This window comes from Haematobia irritans, chromosome 2, assembly GCF_050003625.1.
Source record: "Haematobia irritans isolate KBUSLIRL chromosome 2, ASM5000362v1, whole genome shotgun sequence".
In the NCBI taxonomy this organism is placed as follows: domain Eukaryota; kingdom Metazoa; phylum Arthropoda; class Insecta; order Diptera; family Muscidae; genus Haematobia; species Haematobia irritans.
The window spans coordinates 165513733-165534160 of NC_134398.1; the positions used below are offsets into that span (position 1 = coordinate 165513733).

Sequence of the window (20428 nt, forward strand, 5' to 3'; positions counted from 1 at the left end):
AATAATGAAATGATGTTTTTCCACCAAAACTATATCTTAATGGTCAGTAAATTTTTTTCATGAAAATAGCTGTTTTATCGACACGATATATAATAAGAAGACAATTAAAAACCGGCGCTAAAAATTAAATTGAAAGAAAGAATGCCTTTGAAATTGAAAATCATACTTTCTGGACATTAGTTAAAATACAATGCAATGAAAACTTCCCTTATCAATGGCAATCTGTTACTGTATAACCAATCATTGATGGCAAATCTAATCACATTTTGGTTACCGATTTAAACATTTCGTAATGTTAAACAATTTTGTCATTAACATTAAACAACTGAAACCGCTTTTAGCGAATTTTATAATTGGCATCTTAAATGGAAAAATGTTAGTGAAATTTTTTTCTGTGTATCAGAGCTGTGGTACCAGTTCAATTTTATATTTGAAAGTTGTCGCAATTTTTAAATTATCATGTAATATATTGATTTTTATGCTCTCTATTAAAATCCTTCGATCTATACATTTTCTACAAAAAAAAAGTATATACGGCTGTAAGTTGGGCCAGGCCGAATTTTATGTACCCTCCACTATGGATTGCGTAGAAACTTCTACGAAAGACTGTCGTCCACAATCGACTTAATTGGGTTGTGGTATCTTAAAACTTCTTAACATCGTTTTCTAAATTGTTAGTTAGGCCATACGTGGTATATATTAAAAAAAAGGTATGTATAGGTAAGTCTACAAAGAATTACGAATCGATATGGACTTTTGCACGGTACGTAGAGGGCCAGAATTGAAACATGGGTCGCTTATATGTGGGCTATATACAATTATGGACCACTTTTTGTGTGATTGGGGATCGATTTATTTGAGGGCTATATATAACTATAGACCGATATGGACCCAGTTAACGGCCATATACTAGCACAATGTACCAAATTTCAACTTACTCGGATGAAATTTGCTCATCCAAGAGGTTCCAAAACCAAATCAGGGGATCGGTTTATATGGGGGGAATATATGATTATGGATTGATATGGACCACTTTTGGCATGGTTGTTAAATATCATATACTACCACCACGTACCAAATTTCAACCAGATCGGATGAATTTTGCTTCTCCAAAAGGCACCGGAGGTCAAATCTGGGGATCGGTTTATATGGGGGCTATATATAATTATGGTGCGATTTCGACCAATTCTTGCATGGGTGTTTGAGGCCATATACTAAAACCATGTTCTAAATTTCAGCCGGATCGGATGAAATTTGCTTCTCTTAGAGGCTCCGCAAGCCAAATCGGGGGATCGGTCCATATGGGGGCTATATATAATTATTGAACGATGTGGACCAATTTTTGCATAGTTATTGGAGACCATATGCCTACACCATGTACAAATTTCAGCCGTATCGGATGAAATTTGCTTCTCTTAAAGACTCCGATAGCCAAATCGAGGGATCGGTCTATATGGGGGCTATATATAATTATTGACCGATGTTGTCCAATTTGTGCATAGTTACTAGAGACCATATACCAACACCATATACCAAATTTCAGCCGGATCGGATAAAATTTGCTTCTCTTAGAGGATCGGCAAGCCAAATTTGGGGGTCCGTTTATATGGGACCTATACATAAAAGTGGACCTATATGGCCCATTTGCAATACCATCCGACCTACATCAATTACAACTACTTGTGCCAAGTTTCAAGTCGATAGCTTGTTTCGTTCGAAAGTTATGGTGATTTCAACAGACGGACGGACATGCTCAAATCGACTCAGAATTTCACCACGACCCAGAATATATATACTTTATGGGGTCTTAGAACAATATTTCGATGTGTTACAAACGGTATGACAATGTTAATATCCCCCCCCCCTTTTGGTGGAGGGTATAAAAATATCGGAAAAAATTGTTTAACATATTCTAACTACTTTTCCTTTCTGGTGGCATACGGATGGTCAAAATGAAACAGGTTCCGCAGAGGCGAAACCAATTCGTGTCCTAAAGTGTTAATTTACCCCTTTAATGACAAACCCATGTTAAAGTAACCGGTCCCTACCATACGTGTTGACCAGAACTGGGACTTGTCCCTACACATTACACTGAAAAAAAGCATGCCCGCTTCCAAAGATTTTGTGTTTACTCTAAAGAGTTTGCCATTGATTGCGAGCCGAAGAAGCAGAGAATTCACGTAAGGATACTTTAAATACACAATTCTCGTTTAAATTTGCATTTTGCGTTCTTCATTCTAGGAAATATGAATTCTTCGTTTTATTAGTTTGTTTTCTTCACAAGTCCTTTAAACCCATGTTAACTACAACTTTCATTTCCAAATTCAGACTCGACTTCCAGTACAAATTATGCTATGTTTGAAGTAAAAACGTGTTTAAAAGTTGATTTTATTCAAAAAAAAAAAAATCTTACATGTTGACACCCATTTTGAATTATAAGAAAAACGACTTAATTGAAAAGTGTATCAACTTTTGGACAAAGAAAAAAACTTTATATCAGAGAAGTGCGTCTTCTATGCTAATCAAAATTCGCATTCGCATTTTAAGGACATGAATTCTTTGGCGTCACGACAATATTTGTCTCAGTGTAGGGACTAGTCCTGGGGATGATCGATTCCGCGTAGGGAAATGACAATTATTTCGCCCGTAGCCTGAAAATGAGTAGGTTTCTTGATAAAAAGCAAAATCCCCAGCAAATTGTGAAATTTCGCCAACGCGTCTATATTAAAGGAAGAATATTGGAGACTGCCCTACATATGGTACTGTGTGGTTAGGTTAGGTGGCAGCCCGATGTATCAGGCTCACTTCGACTATTCAGTCCATTGTGATACCACATTGGTGAACTTCTCGCTGAATGCTGCCCGATTCCATGTTAAGTTCAATGGCAAGGGACCTACTTTTTATAGCAGGGTCCGAACGGCATTCCACATTGAAGTGAAACGACTTAGAGAAACTTTGAAGCCCTCAGAAATGTCACCAGCATTACTGAGGTGGGATAATCCACCGCTGAAAAAACTTTTTGGTGTTCGGTCGATGCAGAAATCGAACCTAAGACTTTGTGCATGCAAGGCGAGCATGCTAACCATTGCACCAAGGTGGTTAATAAATGTCGACATTAAACCAATGTTAGCATCAATATTCTACCGGGGAGGATAGAGTGACATAAACTTAGAATATAGTATTGGCAGTCAGCTGAGCTAAATAGCTCAAGTGTTTGGCATTCCAACGATTGAAGGGTTTCCCTTTCCGACATGGTACAATAACTCATGGGATACTAAGTGCTTGTGGCACTTCATAGTTTCTAAAGCGCTTTTCTGACAGATATATTTCAGTGACAGTTAATTTTATTGTTATCCATAATGAAATTCTAGCGTGAGATTGTAAGTACTTTATATTTGGCTGAAAACCCACATGTAGATATCGCTAGAACATTCAATCATTTAGGCGTGAATAAATCTTTTGTTTTTCCTTACCACAATACTGTCAGGATTACATCGCGCCCAAAAAGTGAACCAAAAAAGAACGGTAAGCACACTAGAAATTAACAAAAAATCGAAAGGCAGATTTGTTTGAAATTCTCGGCGCAGTATTAGGAAACATGCTTATGGGCTGAACATATTGCGAGAACGGGTGAAACACATATTGGAAAACGGGCTTGCACTGGAGCCACTGCAGTTCCAAAAAGTACAAGAGCTCACCGAAACACAAAAATGTAAATTGAAAAGATCCACGGAGCTGCTTCGCTTGCACGAAAGTGGCCAGTTGTCAAATTTGGTTTTCTCCAATGAGAAGCTATTCCAAATTGATCAGCTTGTGAACAAAAAAACTGATCGTATTCACTTGCCAAAAAGGTCAGTTGAAAATGTATACTTTCGCTGCCCATGGCCACATGTGGTATAACTATGAATAGCTATATAATAATGTATAGCCAAAGTACCGCAGAGCCACTTTCGTGTAGAATGTGATGATTTTTGAGGCGTTTAAAGGCCAATGGTAGATAATTAAAAACAAATCTTAAATTTGATATTATTTCCGACATTTTTGCTTTTGGACCGTACGATGTCCACCTAAATCTCCGGATCTCAATCTATTGGAATTTTGGAGAGTAAGTAAAAATACCAAAGTGTCGATCTTCTGAAGACTCTGCTTCGCCTTGAAAGTGGCAAAATTCCACAGCCGTTTGGAGGCTATAATTCACGCCAAAGTTAGCCATTTCAAACAAATCTAAAATGATTCTAAAATTTTATGTTATTTGTGACATTAAAAATTAAAAAATCTTTTCCCACATTATTGTATTACAGTATATACGAAATGGTACCACGTAGTCGGTATGATTGGAAGGGCCGAGGAAAATAGCTAAATCTTGTCTTTCTTCCTATAAGTTCTTTTGTGATTTTTATTATTGGGCTTTTCTTCAACAAGTTTTTTGGTATAGTTGTTTGTCATACTTCAGTATGGCTGATCGACATATATTTCTTTGGGCAAGGACATTCCTCAATAACCCGATCATAGCTGGAATCAAAGGTCTCCAGAGCATCTAAGAAATATGGAACTGATTTTGACGGATTGTTGCAATACCGCACTGTCTCAAATAATTTTGGAAATATTTTGTTGATATTTTTTCTGTGTATCCAAGGAAAAACACTTCTTGATGAGAAGCTTGAGACATTTGATAAAAATTGGGAACTTTATTGTGTGAATAAAAAATAGATGGAACAACGGACGGACATCCCAAAACCGATTGCCTTATACCTCAGGGTCCCTTTTACACAAGTGAACCACAATATTTTGAAACTATACAAAGGTGTAGAGGATATAAACTCCTTTTTCGGTGTGGGCAGTTTATAATATAATAATCAATCAACTATTCTATAGAGAAACATCACCGATTTACTTTGAGAAATAGTTTATTGTGAATCTTATACTTGTTAGCAATGATTTTTTTTAATTTTTTCTTTAAACACTTTATCGAATATCTCCCTTTTAAATAAGTGATCCATAATCTTCGGAGTCTAAACAATGTTGTAAGATTATATAAAGTCCTGCTTTGGTGTGAGCAGATTGTAATATATAGTAATAAACTGCTCTATAGATAAGCATCACTAATATACTTTGAGAAATATTTTATTGTGTATCCTTTACTTGTTAACATTGAATTTATTTGGAGTTTTTTTCTTTAAACACATTGTGGATTAATCGAATATCCCCCATTCTCTTAAAGAGAGCACAATTTGTTTGTATTCACGCATCACTATATTTTCTGGTTACTTTTGTCTATTAGGGGTTGTTGTAACAATAACACTTCGTCAATTCAAAACAAAGAGATGCTCTTGTTTAGAGTAATAATACTCATTTTCACTTGATTCTCACATCAACACTTGACTTACTCTTTTTCTTACGAAATATTCCACACATTTTTTCTGATGTTGTGTACTCTTCTGAAGTCAATTAGATACTAAAACCTATGATCTCTCAAACATTAAACCAAAGGTATTTTATATGGTGGTGTAAGATAACAGGTAGCTGAGATTCTTAGAAGGTGTGAACACCTTTGAGGGAGATAAATCTACCTGTATGCAGATACATCTGCCCAATATCTTACTACCTTTAAAAAGGTAGGATTAATAAGATGCTAGTAGTGAAGTTTGAAGCCATTAATTCCAAATAGAAAATTGTCCATTTATTTAAAACTTTCTCCAGTAATAGCAATGACACTTCATGCAATATCCAATTAGGATTCAGGTCAAATAAAGGGTGATTTGTTAAGAGCTTGATAACTTTTAAAAAAAAAAACGCATAAAATTTGGAAAATCTCATCGGTTCTTTATTTGAAACGTTAGATTGGTCCATGACATTTACTTTTTGAAGATAATTTCATTTAAATGTTGACCGCGGCTGCGTCTTAGGTGGTCCATTCGGAAAGTCCAATTTTGGGCAACTTTTTCGAGCATTTCGGCCGGAATAGCCCGAATTTCTTCGGAAATGTTGTCTTCCAAAGCTGGAATAGTTGCTGGCTTATTTCTGTAGACTTTAGACTTGACGTAGCCCCACAAAAAATAGTCTAAAGGCGTCAAATCGCATGATCTTGGTGGCCAACTTACCGGTCCATTTCTTGAGATGAATTGTTCTCCGAAGTTTTCCCTCAAAATGGCCATAGAATCGCGAGCTGTGTGGCATGTAGCGCCATCTTGTTGAAACCACATGTCAACGAAGTTCAGTTCTTCCATTTTTGGCAACAAAAAGTTTGTTAGCATCGAACGATAGCGATCGCCATTCACCGTAACGTTGCGTCCAACAGCATCTTTGAAAAAATACGGTCCAATGATTCCACCAGCGTACAAACCACACCAAACAGTGCATTTTTCGGGATGCATGGGCAGTTCCTGAACGGCTTCTGGTTGCTCTTCACTCCAAATGCGGCAATTTTGCTTATTTACGTAGCCATTCAACCAGAAATGAGCCTCATCGCTGAACAAAATTTGTCGATAAAAAAGCGGATTTTCTGCCAACTTTTCTAGGGCCCATTCACTGAAAATTCGACGTTGTGGCAGATCGTTCGGCTTCAGTTCTTGCACGAGCTGTATTTTATACGGTTTTACACCAAGATCTTTGCGTAAAATCTTCCATGTGGTCGAATAACACAAACCCAATTGCTGCGACATTTCATTCATCGACATTTCACGGTCTTCAGCAACACTCTCAGAAACAGACGCAATATTCTCTTCTGTACGCACTGTACGCATTCGTGTGGTTGGTTTAATGTCCAATAAAGTAAACTGAGTGCGAAACTTGGTCACAATCGCATTAATTGTTTGCTCACTTGGTCGATTATGTAGACCATAAATCGGACGTAAAGCGCGAAACATATTTCGAACCGAACACTGATTTTGGTAATAAAATTCAATGATTTGCAAGCGTTGCTCGTTAGTAAGTCTATTCATGATGAAATGTCAAAGCATACTGAGCATCTTTCTCTTTGACACCATGTCTGAAATCCCACGTGATCTGTCAAATACTAATGCATGAAAATCCTAACCTCAAAAGAATCACCCTTTACATATGAGTATTAATTGACATTTCATAAGCCATTCAAAGCATCATAATAAGAAGACTACCTATATTGACCTATAAATGCACTATATGCACAATAATAATATTTTTCAACTACATTTATTAGTGTAATTATTGCAGTGTATACCACTTGGAATTTCAATTAAATTAATTATGTATGAAAATATTTCATAATTCTATTTCACATTGTATTTGCATGAAACGATGGTCCAATTGAACAATTGAACTCTTATGGAAAATGCTCAATATTTAGAAAAATTAAATATAAAAATAAATATTTCCGGATAATTAAAAATAAACAATCTGCACATAAATACCTAATGAATGATTCAGTGAGTGAATAGAGAATGAACGAATAACGAAATGACTGGTGGTGGGTCAGGTGAATATGGGTGAATGTTAATGAGTGGGGATGCATGCAGCCTATTGATATGGTTTGTTATGCCTCATTTCGTATAAATACTCGTACTCTCTACTAACCATTACAAAACTTAATGTGAAAATAAATAAAATAATTAAACAAAAGAAACGAAAGGGTATTATTAATAAATAAATATAATAACTAAAGCATCCAATTAAATACAAAATAAATAAGTGGCAAAAACCAAAAAGAAAAATATTATATTATTAATATTTAATGAAATAAAAACATATAAAGAGGAACGTGGGGGGAAATAGTTGGGATTATATTGAATATTGATATAATTAAAATTGACTTTAATTGATAAATATTGGTTATCAATATATATTTTTGTTTTTCAATAATTAACAAAAGGTTCTTCTTGGTCATTTAATATAAAATTCAATGGTTTTCTAATTTAGTAACATTTTGCTTTAATGGATTTAGTTAATTTAATGTTACGATTTTTTAAAAGAAAATTTATATATTTTTTTGTAAACCTCAAACTGCATAGTGTGTATATTTTATATATTTTTTTTTTTTTTTAAATCCAAGCTGTTTCATTTTGAATAATTAGTCTTATACTGAAAAGAAAATATTGTTCTAAATTTTTAAATCTGCAAGAACTGAAAGATGCATTTCTAAGGATAGAAACTATTTTCCATAAACTGTATTCAAGTATTTAGAGAATTATACTAGGTTAGGCTAGGTTATGTGGCAGCCCGATGTATCAGGCTCACTTCGACTATTCAGTCCATTGTGATACCACAGTGGTGAACTTCTCTCTTATCACTGAGTGCTGCCCGAATACATGTTAAGCTCATTGGCAAGGGACCTCCTTTTTATAGCCGAGTCCGAACGGCGTTCAACATTGCAGAGAAACCACTTAGAGAAGCTTTGAAACCCTCAGAAATGTCAACAGCATTACTGAGGTGGGATAATCCACCGCTGAAAAACTTGTTGGTGTTCGGTCGTAGCAGGAATCGAACACACGACCTTGTGTATGCAAGGCGGGCATTCTAACCATTGCACCACGATGGCAAAGTAAATTTTTTGGGAATTAATTAATTGAAAATATCCAAAAATGACGGATGGTTTGCAAATGGGTTATATCGGACCACTTTTAGTTGCAGACCGCATATGCCGAACTTTCACCCGATCCATGTCATCCACAATCGAATTACTTGAGTTATGGTATTACTTACCGAGGGCAAGGTATCTTAAAACTTCTTCAAATCTTCTAGGGCCTGGCCGTAAGTTCGGCCAGGACGAATTTTATGTACCCTCCACCATGGATTGCGTAGAAACTTCTACGAAAGACTGGCATCCACAACTGAAATACTTGGGTCTTCTAAATTAACATAGTCTTCTAAATTGTAAGTCTTCTAAATTGTTTCAACCGGATCAGATGAAATGTGCTCCTCCAAGAGGCTCCGGAGGTCTTATCTTGTATGGGGGCTATATATAATTATGAACCGATATGGACCAATTTTTGCATGGTTGTTAGAGACCATATACTAACACCATGTACAAAATTTATACCGAATCAGATGAATTTTGCCCCTCCAAGAGTCTCCGGAGGTCAAATATGGAGAACCGTTTATATGGTGGCTATATGTAATTATGAACCGATATGGACCAATTCTGGCTCGGTTGTTAGAGACCATATACTAACAACATTTTCCAAATTTCAACCGGAGCCAAATCTGGGGATGGGTTTACAGCCTCCAAGAGGCTTCGGAGTTCAAATCTGGGGATCGGTTTAAATGAGGGCTATATATAATTATGGACCGATATGGACCAATTCTTGCATAGTTGTTAGAGACCTATACCGACATCACGTACCAAATTTCCACCCGATCGGATGAATTTTGCTCCTCCAAAGGCTCTGAAGTTCACATCTTGGGATCGGTTTATATGGTGGCTATATATAATTATGGACCAATTTTCGCATAGTTGTTAGAGACCTACACTAATACCATGTACAAAATTTCAACTGGATCGGATGAAATTTGCTCCTCCAAGAGGCTCTGAAGTTCACATCTGGGGATAGGTTTATATGGGGGCATTATAATTATGGACCGATACAGACCAATTCTTGCATGGTTGTTAGTGACCGTATACTAACACCGCGTACCAAATATCAACGGGATCTGATGAATTTTGCTCCTCCAAGAGGCTCCTGAGGTCAAATCTGGTGATCGGTTTATATGCACCCAGAGAAGGAATATGATACCCTCAACCATGTTTCAAGAGCAAAATGTTATTTTTGAATGGTGACCATGTAACATGTTTGTCGCAACCATGTTATTTTCTCGGAGATTATGTGTCTGATTTCGGCAAGCATATTATTTTTGTCGAGAAAAGAACATTTTTGCCATAAACATGTTACATGGTCACCATCCAATAATAACATTTTGCTCTTGAAACATGGTTGAGGTGATCATATTCCTTCTCTGCGTGTGGGTGCTATATTTTATATGAACCGATATGGACCAATTTTGGCAAGGTTATTAAAGATCATATACTAACACCACGGATCGGATGGATTTGGCATCTCCAAAAGGCTCTGGAGGTCAAATCTGAAGACTGGTTTATATGGGGCTATATATAATTATGGACCGATATGGGCTAATTTTTGTGTGATTGCTAGTGTCCATATACTTAAACAAAATATCAAATTTGAATTTAATCGGACGAAACTTTCTCCTCCAAGAGTCTCCCGAGATCAAATCTGGGGATCGGTTTATATGGGTGCTATATATAATTATGAACCGATATGGACCAAGTTTGGCATGGTCGTTAGAGACCATATACTAGGTTAGGTTATGTGGCAGCCTGATGTATCAGACTCACTTAGACTATTCAGTCCATTCCGATACCACAGTGGTGAACTTCTCTCTTATCACTGAGTGCTGCCCGATTCCATGTTAAGCTCAATGACAAGGGACCTCCGAGTACGAACGGCGTTCCACATTCCAGTGAAACCACTTAGAGAAGCTTTGAAACCCTCAGAAATGTCACCAGCATTACTGAGGTGGGATAATCCACCGCTGAAAAACTTTTTGGTGTTCGGTCGTAGTAGGAATCGAACCCACGACCTTGTGTATGCAAGGCGGGCAAGGTAACCATTGCACCACGGTGGCTCCCACCATATACTAACCATATACTAACACTACATACCAATTTTCAACCGGATCGGATAAAATTTGCGCCTTCTAAGAGGATCCGCAAGCCAAATCTGGGGATCGGTTTATATGGGGGCTATATATAATTATAGACCGATATGGACGAACTTTTTCATGGTTGTTAGAGACCATATACTAACGCCACGTACGAATTTTCAACCGGATCGGATTAATTTTGCTCCTCCAAGAGACTTTGCTCCTCCAAGAGGCTTCGTTTATCATGCCATTGCTTTTTATCGTGTTACCGGTACTTTTCATTGCGTCCAAAAAGTTGAACGAACGGAAATGGCAACAACACCAGAAACGATCCGAAAAATGACCGCCAGGTTTGATCGAAATCCATGCTGCAGTGTACACCTTCGATTGGCCACCAGAAGTCAGACACCATCAATTGTGGCCTGCCGTAATGATCAATAAATGCCGAATAGTATCGGGAACGGGAACAACGAATGACTTAAAAAGGGTTCCTCGTTTCAATTCTACACACAAGGGCAACATTCGTTCGTAATGTATATAGACTCCTCTATGTAGACCGATCAGGAACTAAAGTGACTTTGTTTAGGAATTTTATTTGCCTTTTTGTCTAACTTATACTCCATATAGACTAACTTACATTTTAGAGGAAAATGTTAAGATTAAGGTGTTTTATGGTACCATTGGGAAATGGTACGTAATCCTTGATGGAGGGTATATAAGATTCAATCTGGCTGAACTGTCGGCTGTATATACTAGTTCAAAATTTACAAAGTTTCCAATCTCTTAGAATATATTTTTTTTACAAAATTCTTAGATGTTCTATAAAAGCCAATAGGTTGTGAAAATACTCTTTATGGATTTGAAAAATTATTAACCCTCTATTGCCCCAATTTTTTGCCAGCTGATTAAATATTAAGTGTTAACGACACAAAAGCAAGAAAACTAAACAAGAAAAATGTATTCGGTAAAATTCAATATGTGCTGCAAAGCCTCTTGAACACTTTCACCTAAGTTTTCATTTTATTTTACACATTTTTGTTGTCTTAAGGCTTGTTTTACTAAGAGCTTCGTTATTTAATGAAGCCCGCCTAAAGGCGGGATTGGGCATTAGAGGGTTAATAATTTTTACCGTACGACTACAAAAACAAGAATTTCCTGTGAAATAGCTTTTAAAGCTGTACCTTTAGAACAAACTCATAATATTTGTGTCATTCTTTCAAATACACTGAAAAAAAGCATACTCGGTTCCAAAGATTTTGTCTTTACTTTAAAAAATTTGGTATTGATTCCGAGCCAAAGAAACGGAGAATACAAGTAAGGATACTTTTAAGACACAATTCTCTTTTAAATTTAGGTTTTGTGTACTTGCTTCTAGGAAGCAAATTTTAATTTTTCGCTTTCTCAGCTTTTTTTCTTCATATGCTATGAAACGAGTAAAAACGAGTTAGCGGCAACTTTATTTTCCAAATTAGTACTCGACTTCCAGTAGAAATTATGCTATGTTTGAAGTAAAAAACTTCTTTAAAATAAAGTTTTGAAAAACATGTCCTACATTTGAACGATTTTTTGCTTTGTAGTCAAGATGCAAAAAGACAACAAATTTAAAGACAATTTCATTAAATTTAAAGAATTTTTCTGAATTATTAAAGTCAAGTTGACCTTAGCCTATAAATTTTTTCTTTCATGTTAAGATACCCATTTTTAAGTCAAATCACTTAATTATAAAGACAATACGACTTCATTGAAAAGTTTATCGACTTTTGGACAAGGAAAATAACTTTATTTTAGAGGAATGCGTCTTCTATGCTAAGCAAAATTTGTATTCGTATTTTAAAGACATGAAATCTTTGACCTCACGACAATATTTTTTTCAGTGTAGTTTCGCAATTTTTCTAAAAGGGAGTTATCACTTTTTCAACAAATCGTTGATCTAATATACTGAACTAAAAGAACTTCCTGTATAGTTAAAATAATGAACATCTTTTGGGAGAACATTTTTGTCCAAATTCCTTTCCTAATTTCCAAATTTTTGAGCTGAAAGTTCTCCATTAATCAGAGACGAACGGTTATTTGTTTATTTGCTTCTTTTTGGATTTTTAAGAGATTATAACTTGAAGTTTAATCAAATTTTATGATATTTGTTTTATAATTTTTATTGATGATACTGTCTTTTATTTCCAATAATCTAGAATATATGTTCAAAATTCCTAAACACTTATTTATTTATATTCTGTTTCCAATTTAATAATGCATAATATGATTTAGCTTGGATTTAGAAAAAAAGGGAATAAATCAAACACACAATGTTATTGTAAATATTAATTATCACAACAGAAATCATTAAGAAGAACCAAAAGTGCAAAAGAAAAATCATATTTTTTTGTTAGAATAGAGAAGAGAAAACCATTTCAATGCTTTTTTTTTGGTATATTGTCATTGTTTGGGTTTACCTTTTTCCTGTTTTCGTCGTTTACGTTTATTGCAAATTTTTACGGCACAAACCGATAAAATGATCGCAACTATAAAAAACAGGATGCCCCCAACGACACCGGCTGTTATTGCTTTATGCTTGACACGGGCCGGAACCGGAAATTTCACCTCATCGCTGGATTCATAAGATTTTTCCGAATTGGCTAAAACGCGAAAATAATACGTACGACCGCCAACTAAATTCTTAACTAAATACTGGGTCTCCTCTGGTCGTATTTGCCCCCGATTCAGAGTTTTCCATTGGGCATCAGTTCGATATTTTATTGTATAGAATTTCACGATATGAGCACGCTCCAGTGGTGCTTGCCATGAGATGAGAAACCCATTGGAGACTTCTGTAACCGTTAGATTACGTGGTGGTCCAGGTTTAGGTCCTAAAGGGGGGAAGAATGGAAAAATTGAAAACATTAGTATTTTATAAAGTAAATAGGTATTTAAATAAATTATAACTTTATTATTATATTTATTTTTTTTTTGATAAAATTTTTGAAGCTCTTTTTCCCAATTGATTTTGTTTAGTGTTATTGTTACCTGAAAAATCCTTTTTATCGCTTACTCTTTTGTCCTTATTCATTGCTAACTATTTCAACTCAAATGGAAATGATTTTAATATATTTTTTTTTTGTTTGATGGTTATGAATATGTTTGCTTTATGGTTTTGATTATCAATATTGTTATGTTGTACTCTCAACTATTTTTGGAAAATATTCAAAAGCATTTGGTGATGGTCTGATTATTAATGTAAACTTATATTAACAACAAACAATTTTAATCGTGCTAAACACAACTACGGCAGCAGTGATTGAAGGTTGTTTGGCAGAGTTTGGGGTTTGCAAATGTCTGAAGAAGCACAATGAGTGATTAAATGAGGATTTGAAAGTAAAGAAGTAATCCTGGTATGACATATGGTGCACGTTTATGATTTTTGAGGGTAGCGAGTTTAATCACGACTAAAGCCATGTAAGTGACATATACATCTAAAATATATTTAATAAAACAAAAGCTATATATATAAATTGACTATTTTAATTTCGTTTATTAGAACATATTAATTATATTCTCCTCCATAGGGTGGGGCTCTAGTAACTATGTCATGTGAGACCAAAAATTTCATGTTCTTAAAATACGAATGTGAATTTCGCTTAGCAAAATTGCTAATATAAAGTTTTTTCCTTGTTCAAAAGTCGATAAACTTGTGCATTTTTTATAGAAAAAAATTTGACAAAATTTTCTATAGAAATAAAATTTTAACAAAATCTTCTATAGAAATAAAATATTACCAAAATTTTCTATAGATAGAATATATTGGCAAAATTTTCTATAGACACAAAATTTTGATAAAATATTCTATAAATATCAAATACGAATGTGAATTACGCTTAGCAAAAATGCTGATATAAAGATTTTTTCCTTGTTCAAAAGTCGATAAATTTCTGAATTTTCTATAGAAATACAATTTTGACAAAATTTTCTATAAAAATAAAAAGTTGACAATATTATCTATAGAAATGAAATGTGGACAAAATTTTCTATAGAAATAAAATTTTAACAAAATTTTTTTTTTAAATAAAATTTTGACAAAATTTTCTGTAGAAATAAAATTTTGATAAAACTTTCTATAGATATAAAATTTTGAAAAAATTTCCATAGACATAAAATTTTGACAAAATTTTCTATAGAAATAAAATTTTGACAAAATTATCTATAGATATAAAATTTTCATAAAATTTTCAATATATATAAAATGTTGACAAAATTTTCTATAGTAAACAAATATTTGGACAAAATTTTCTGTAGAAATAAAATTTTGACAAAATTATCTATAGACATAAAATTTTAGCAAAATTTTCTATAGAAATAAAATGTTGACCAAATTTTCTAGAGAAATAAAATTTTAATAAAAATTTTTATAAAAATAAAATGTTCACAAAATTTGCTATGGAAATAAAATTTTGACAACATTTTTAATAGAAATAAAATTTTGATAAAATTTTCTAGAAAAATAAAATTTTAACAAAATTTTTTATAGAAATAAAATGTTGACAAAATTTGCTATGGAAATAAAATTTTGACAACATTTTTAATAGAAACAAAATTTTCGATATACATAAAATTTTGACAAAATTTTCGATAGAAATAAAATTTCGACAAAATTTCTAAATCAATAAAACTTTGCAAAATTTTATAAAGAAATAAAATTTTGACAAAATTTTCTATAGAAATAAAATGTGGACAAAATTTTCTATAGAAATAAAATTTTAACAAAATTTTCTATAGAAATTAAATTTTAACAAAATTTTCTATAGAAATAAAATGTGGACAAAATTTTCTATAGAAATAAAATTTTAACAAAATTTTCTATAGAAATAAAATTTTAACAAATCTATAGAAAATTATAGAAATAAAATTTTAATAAAACTTTCTATAGAAATAAAATTTTAGTAAAAATTTTTGTAGAAATAAAATCTTAACAAAATTTTCTATAGAAATAAAATTTTAGTAAAAATTTTCGTAGAAATAAAATCTTAACAAAATTTTCTATATATATATATATAATTTTGACAACATTTTCTACAAAAATTACATTTTGACAAAATTTTCTAGAAATAAAATTTTGACAAAATTTTGTATAGACATACAATTTTGACAACATTTTCGATAGACATACAATTTGGCAAAATTTTCGATAGACATAAAATTTTAAATTAAATTAAATTTTAACCCTGAAAAAAATTGTCGAGAGACCCGAAATTTCATGTTCTTAAAATACGAATGTAAATTTCGCTTGCTGATATAAAGTTGTTTTCCTGGTTCAAAAGTCGACAAACTTATGAATTTTCTATTGAAATACAATTTTGACAAAATTTTCTAGAGAAATAAAATTTTGGCAAAATTTTCTATATAAATGAAATTTTAACAAAAATTTTTTTAGAAATAAAACGTTGACAACATTTGCCACGAAAATAAAATTTTGACAGCATTTTTAATAGAAATAAAATTTTGATAAAATTTTCGATATAAATTAAATTTCGCCAAAATTTTCTAAAGAAATAAAACTTTGCAAAATTTTTCTATAGAAAAAATTTTTACAAAATTGTGTATAGACAAAAAATGTTGACAAAATTTTGTATAGACATAAAATTTTGACAAAATACTCTAAAGAAATAAAATTTTGGCAAAATTTTCTATATAAATAAAATTTTAACAAATTTTTTTTTTTTTTGAAATAAAATGTTGACAAAATTTGCTATAGAATTAAAAATTTTGACAACATTTTTAATAGAAATAAAATTTTGATTAAATTTTCTATAGAAATAAAACTTTGACAAAATTTTCTATAGAAATAAAATTTTGATAAAACTTTCTAAAGACATAAAATCTTGACAACATTTTCTGTAGAAATAAAAGTTTGATAAAACTTAGGTTAGGTTAGGTGGCAGCCCGGTGTATCAGGCTCACTTAGACTATTCACTTAGACTATTCAGCCCATTGTGATACCACATTGGTGAACTTCTCTCTTATTACTGAGTGCTGCCCGATTCCATGTTAAGCTCAATGACAAGGGACCTCCTTTTTATAGCCGAGTCCGAACGGCGTCCCACATTACAGTGAAACCACTTAGAAATGCATTGAAACCCTCAGAAATGTCACCAGCATTACTGAGGGGGATAATCCACCGCTGAAAAACTTTTTGGTGTTCGGTCGAAGCAGGAATCGAACCCACGACCTTGTGTATGCAAGGCGGGCATGCTAACCATTGCACCACGGTGGCTTCCTTAATAAAACTTTAGAAATAAAATTTTGTCAAAATTTTCTATAGATGTAATATTTTGACAAAATTCTCTATAGAAAAATAATGTTGACAAAATTTTCCATAGAAATAAAATTTTGACAAAATTTTCTATAGAAATAAAATCTTGACAAAATTGTCTCTAGAAACAAAATTTTGACAAAATTTTCTATAGACATAAAATTTTTACAAAATTTCAAAAAAAAAAAAAAATTTTGACAAAGTTTTCTATAGAAATAAAATTTTGACAAATTTTTTTATGGAAATAAAAGATTGACAAAATTTTCTATAGAAAATTTCTATAAAATTTTCTATAAAAATGTTGACAAAATGTTCTATTGACGTAAAATGTTGACAAAATTTTCTATAGAAATAAAATTTTTACAAAATTTTCTATACAAATAAAATCTTGACAACATTTTCTATAGGAAATTAATGTTGACAAAATTTTCTATAGAAATAAAATTTTGAGATTTTTTTGTTTAGTAGTTTTTTGGAAGTTTTTTTTTTTTTTTTAATTTAAATTATTTTGGGCTGGTTGCTACATGTTTGCAGTCCCCGATGTGTTCCTGTGTCCCGATGAATATTGTACTGCTCAGCATTTCGGTAAGAGCTTTGGGGAAGTCTATGAAAGTTATCGAGTTGGGGAACACAGAGTCCAAGGATTTTATTGCAAGTTGACTGTGTGAGTATATATTTGTGCCAACACTGTAAAATTTCATCTTAGGCAATTACCAAATTTTTTTATAGCCTGAAAAATACAACAGCGATTAGGTATTATTTTCGGAGTGCCAGGGCTCTTAAGCATATTCCAAAACACACTTGTCCATCCAATTTGGAGCCATAAGTATAGAAATCTATATAACTTTTATTCCTCTGGGTCCATGTGCAAATGTTGGGTTAGTGTATCATCACCACTTTTATACTTTCTTTTTCTAAGGAAACCGGTTAGAGTAACACTCAAAAGAAGGGGTGATAGGACTTTTCCTTGGAAAGTGCCTCTGCTGGCTGGCCTAGAGATGCTAAAATGAGTATCTTCGTTAGAAATTCGTCTATCAGTCCCGGTATCCCTTGGTCAACATTTTGAATTGACAATGCTTTTACTACTGAACCCGGAATGACGTTATTGAATGTTCCTTCGATATCTGGAATAGCTGTAATATTGTATTCATTGGCATATAATGATCTTTCAATAAAACTGAATAGTTCATGTAATACGGTCTCAGTACACCTTCCCATGGTATGAACATGTTGTCGATTCCAGGACAATCTTGAATCATTGCTAGTCTTAAGGTAAATGTCTATTACATGATTAGACCTTAATTTTATTTGGCTTGAGTTAGTAAAACTAGGTGTAGCTACATTTTCTATTTTATTATTTTAACTTACAACGACTTAATTTATATCCATTCCATCCACATATTCTTTTATTTTAAGTTTTGAAGCAGTTTACAGTTTCCCAATTTACAGTTCCCACGGCTTTTTATTTTGCAAAATTATTATTTTTTCATTGTAATTATTTTGTTGCTTTGCGATCTTTATATTTTAATGGCTGACTTGACTTTCCTTACGATATATGTCTTTGTCGTTATTAACATAATCTTTATTTTTATATTATTTTTCATACATTATTTTTATTTGCCCACAAATGGTCGGATTTTGTTGTCTTACCACGAATTAGAATGGAAATTCATTGAAGAATTATAGCGTTACCCTAAGAGTGCCTATTATACATGAATAACGTTCATTATTTTGATTATAAGTTATGAAAGTAATGTGATATTATTGCAAAAGTATCACTGTGATATTTTTTACTGTTTCCATTTCCATTGAAATTGCATTCATTGTTGTATAAGGACTAATTGTACACTGTATCTATGGATCGACAATTTGTTGATGGGTGGGAAATTTTCCAATGGCAATGCAAAAATATCAATAACCTCTAATTGTTATTAGGAATTGTATTCGTATTCGAAGGGAGGATGTATTATGCTAATAACTTTCCATAATAAAACTAATGAAATGGAAACCATGGAATATGGAATAAAATATTTTTAATTGATGTGACAATATAGTATACCCACAAGTTCCAAGTATTTGGAATATATCTATAGACAGAGGATATTTAAGTTTAAGTGGATTTTGTAAGCAAGGAATGCTTAGATATTACGCACCCAGAAGAAAAATAGCTTCCGAAAAAGCAGTTTGTATCCCCAACTTGTGATCCGGATATAGTGCAAACTTGGATCATCTCCAATGAATTTTACATGGGCTTTTCATAGGAAGGAAGCACTTCGTTTTCGGATTCGTTGCATTGATTTAGAAGTTGTACGTATAAAACTAATTTGAAGAAATTTAACCAATTCATTTACACCAATTTCACTTTTTATTTTTATCAATATTTTTTATTACACTTTTAGCGTTGTAATTATCTAATTTTTATACCCTCCACCATAGGATGGGGGGTATATTGACTTTGTTATTCCGTTTGTAACACATCGAAATATTGCTCTAAGATAATAAAGTATATATATTCTGGGTAGTGGTGAAATTCTGAGTCGATCTAACACTTCCGTCCGCCCGTCCGTCTGTTGAATTCACGCTAACTTCCGAACGAAACAAGCTATCGACTTGAAACTTGGCACAAATAGTTGTTATTGATGTATGTCGGAAGGTATCGCAAATGGGCCATATTGGTCCACTTTTACGTATAGCCCCCATATAAACGGACTCTCAGATTTCGCTTGATGAGCCTCTAAGAAAAGCATATTTCATCCGATCCGGCTGAAATGGTACATGGTGTTGGTATATGGTCTTTAACAACCATGCAAAAATTGGTCCACATCGGTCCATAATTATATATAGCCCCCCATATAAACCGATCCCCAGATTTGGCTTGCGGAGCCTCAAAGAGAAGTAAATTTCATCCGATCTTGCTAAAATTTGGTACATGGTGTTGGTATATGTCCTCTAACAACCATGCAAAAATTGATCCACACCGGTCCATAATTATATATAGCCCCCCATATAAACCGATCCTCAGATTTGGCTTGCTGAGCCTCTAAGAAAAGCATATTTCATCCGATCCGGCTGAAATGGTACACGGTGTTGGTATATGGTCTCTAACAACCATGCAAAAATTGGTTCACATCGGTCCATAATTATATATAGCCCCCATATAAATCGACCCCCAGATTTGGCTTGCGGAGCCTCATGGATGAGCAAAATTCATCCGATGCGGTTGAAATTTGGTACGTGGTGTTAGTATATGGTCTCTGACAACCATGCAGGAATTGGTCGATATCGGTCCATAATTATATGTAGCCCCCATATAAACCGATCCCCAGATTTGACCTCCTGAGCCCCTTGGAAGAGCAAAATTCACCCAATCTGGTTGAATTTTGGTACGTGGTGTTAGTATATGGTCTCTAACAACCATGCAAAAATTAGTCCATACCGGTGTTAATTATATATAACCCCCATTTAAACCGATCCCCAGATTTGACCTCCGGA

The 20428-nt window shown here is 33.2% G+C and overlaps 1 protein-coding gene across 4 annotated transcripts in view; it reads right to left on the reverse strand.

The window, feature by feature from the left end:
- The window catches only part of tutl (immunoglobulin superfamily member turtle), a 478391-nt gene that overhangs the window by 55300 nt on the left and 402663 nt on the right, over positions 1–20428 (reverse strand). For all 4 annotated transcript variants that reach the window (XM_075296786.1, XM_075296784.1, XM_075296785.1 and 1 more), the window contains one exon: positions 13086–13499. In XM_075296786.1, the coding sequence (XP_075152901.1) occupies positions 13086–13499 (414 nt within the window). The remainder of the gene's footprint in view (positions 1–13085; positions 13500–20428) is intronic.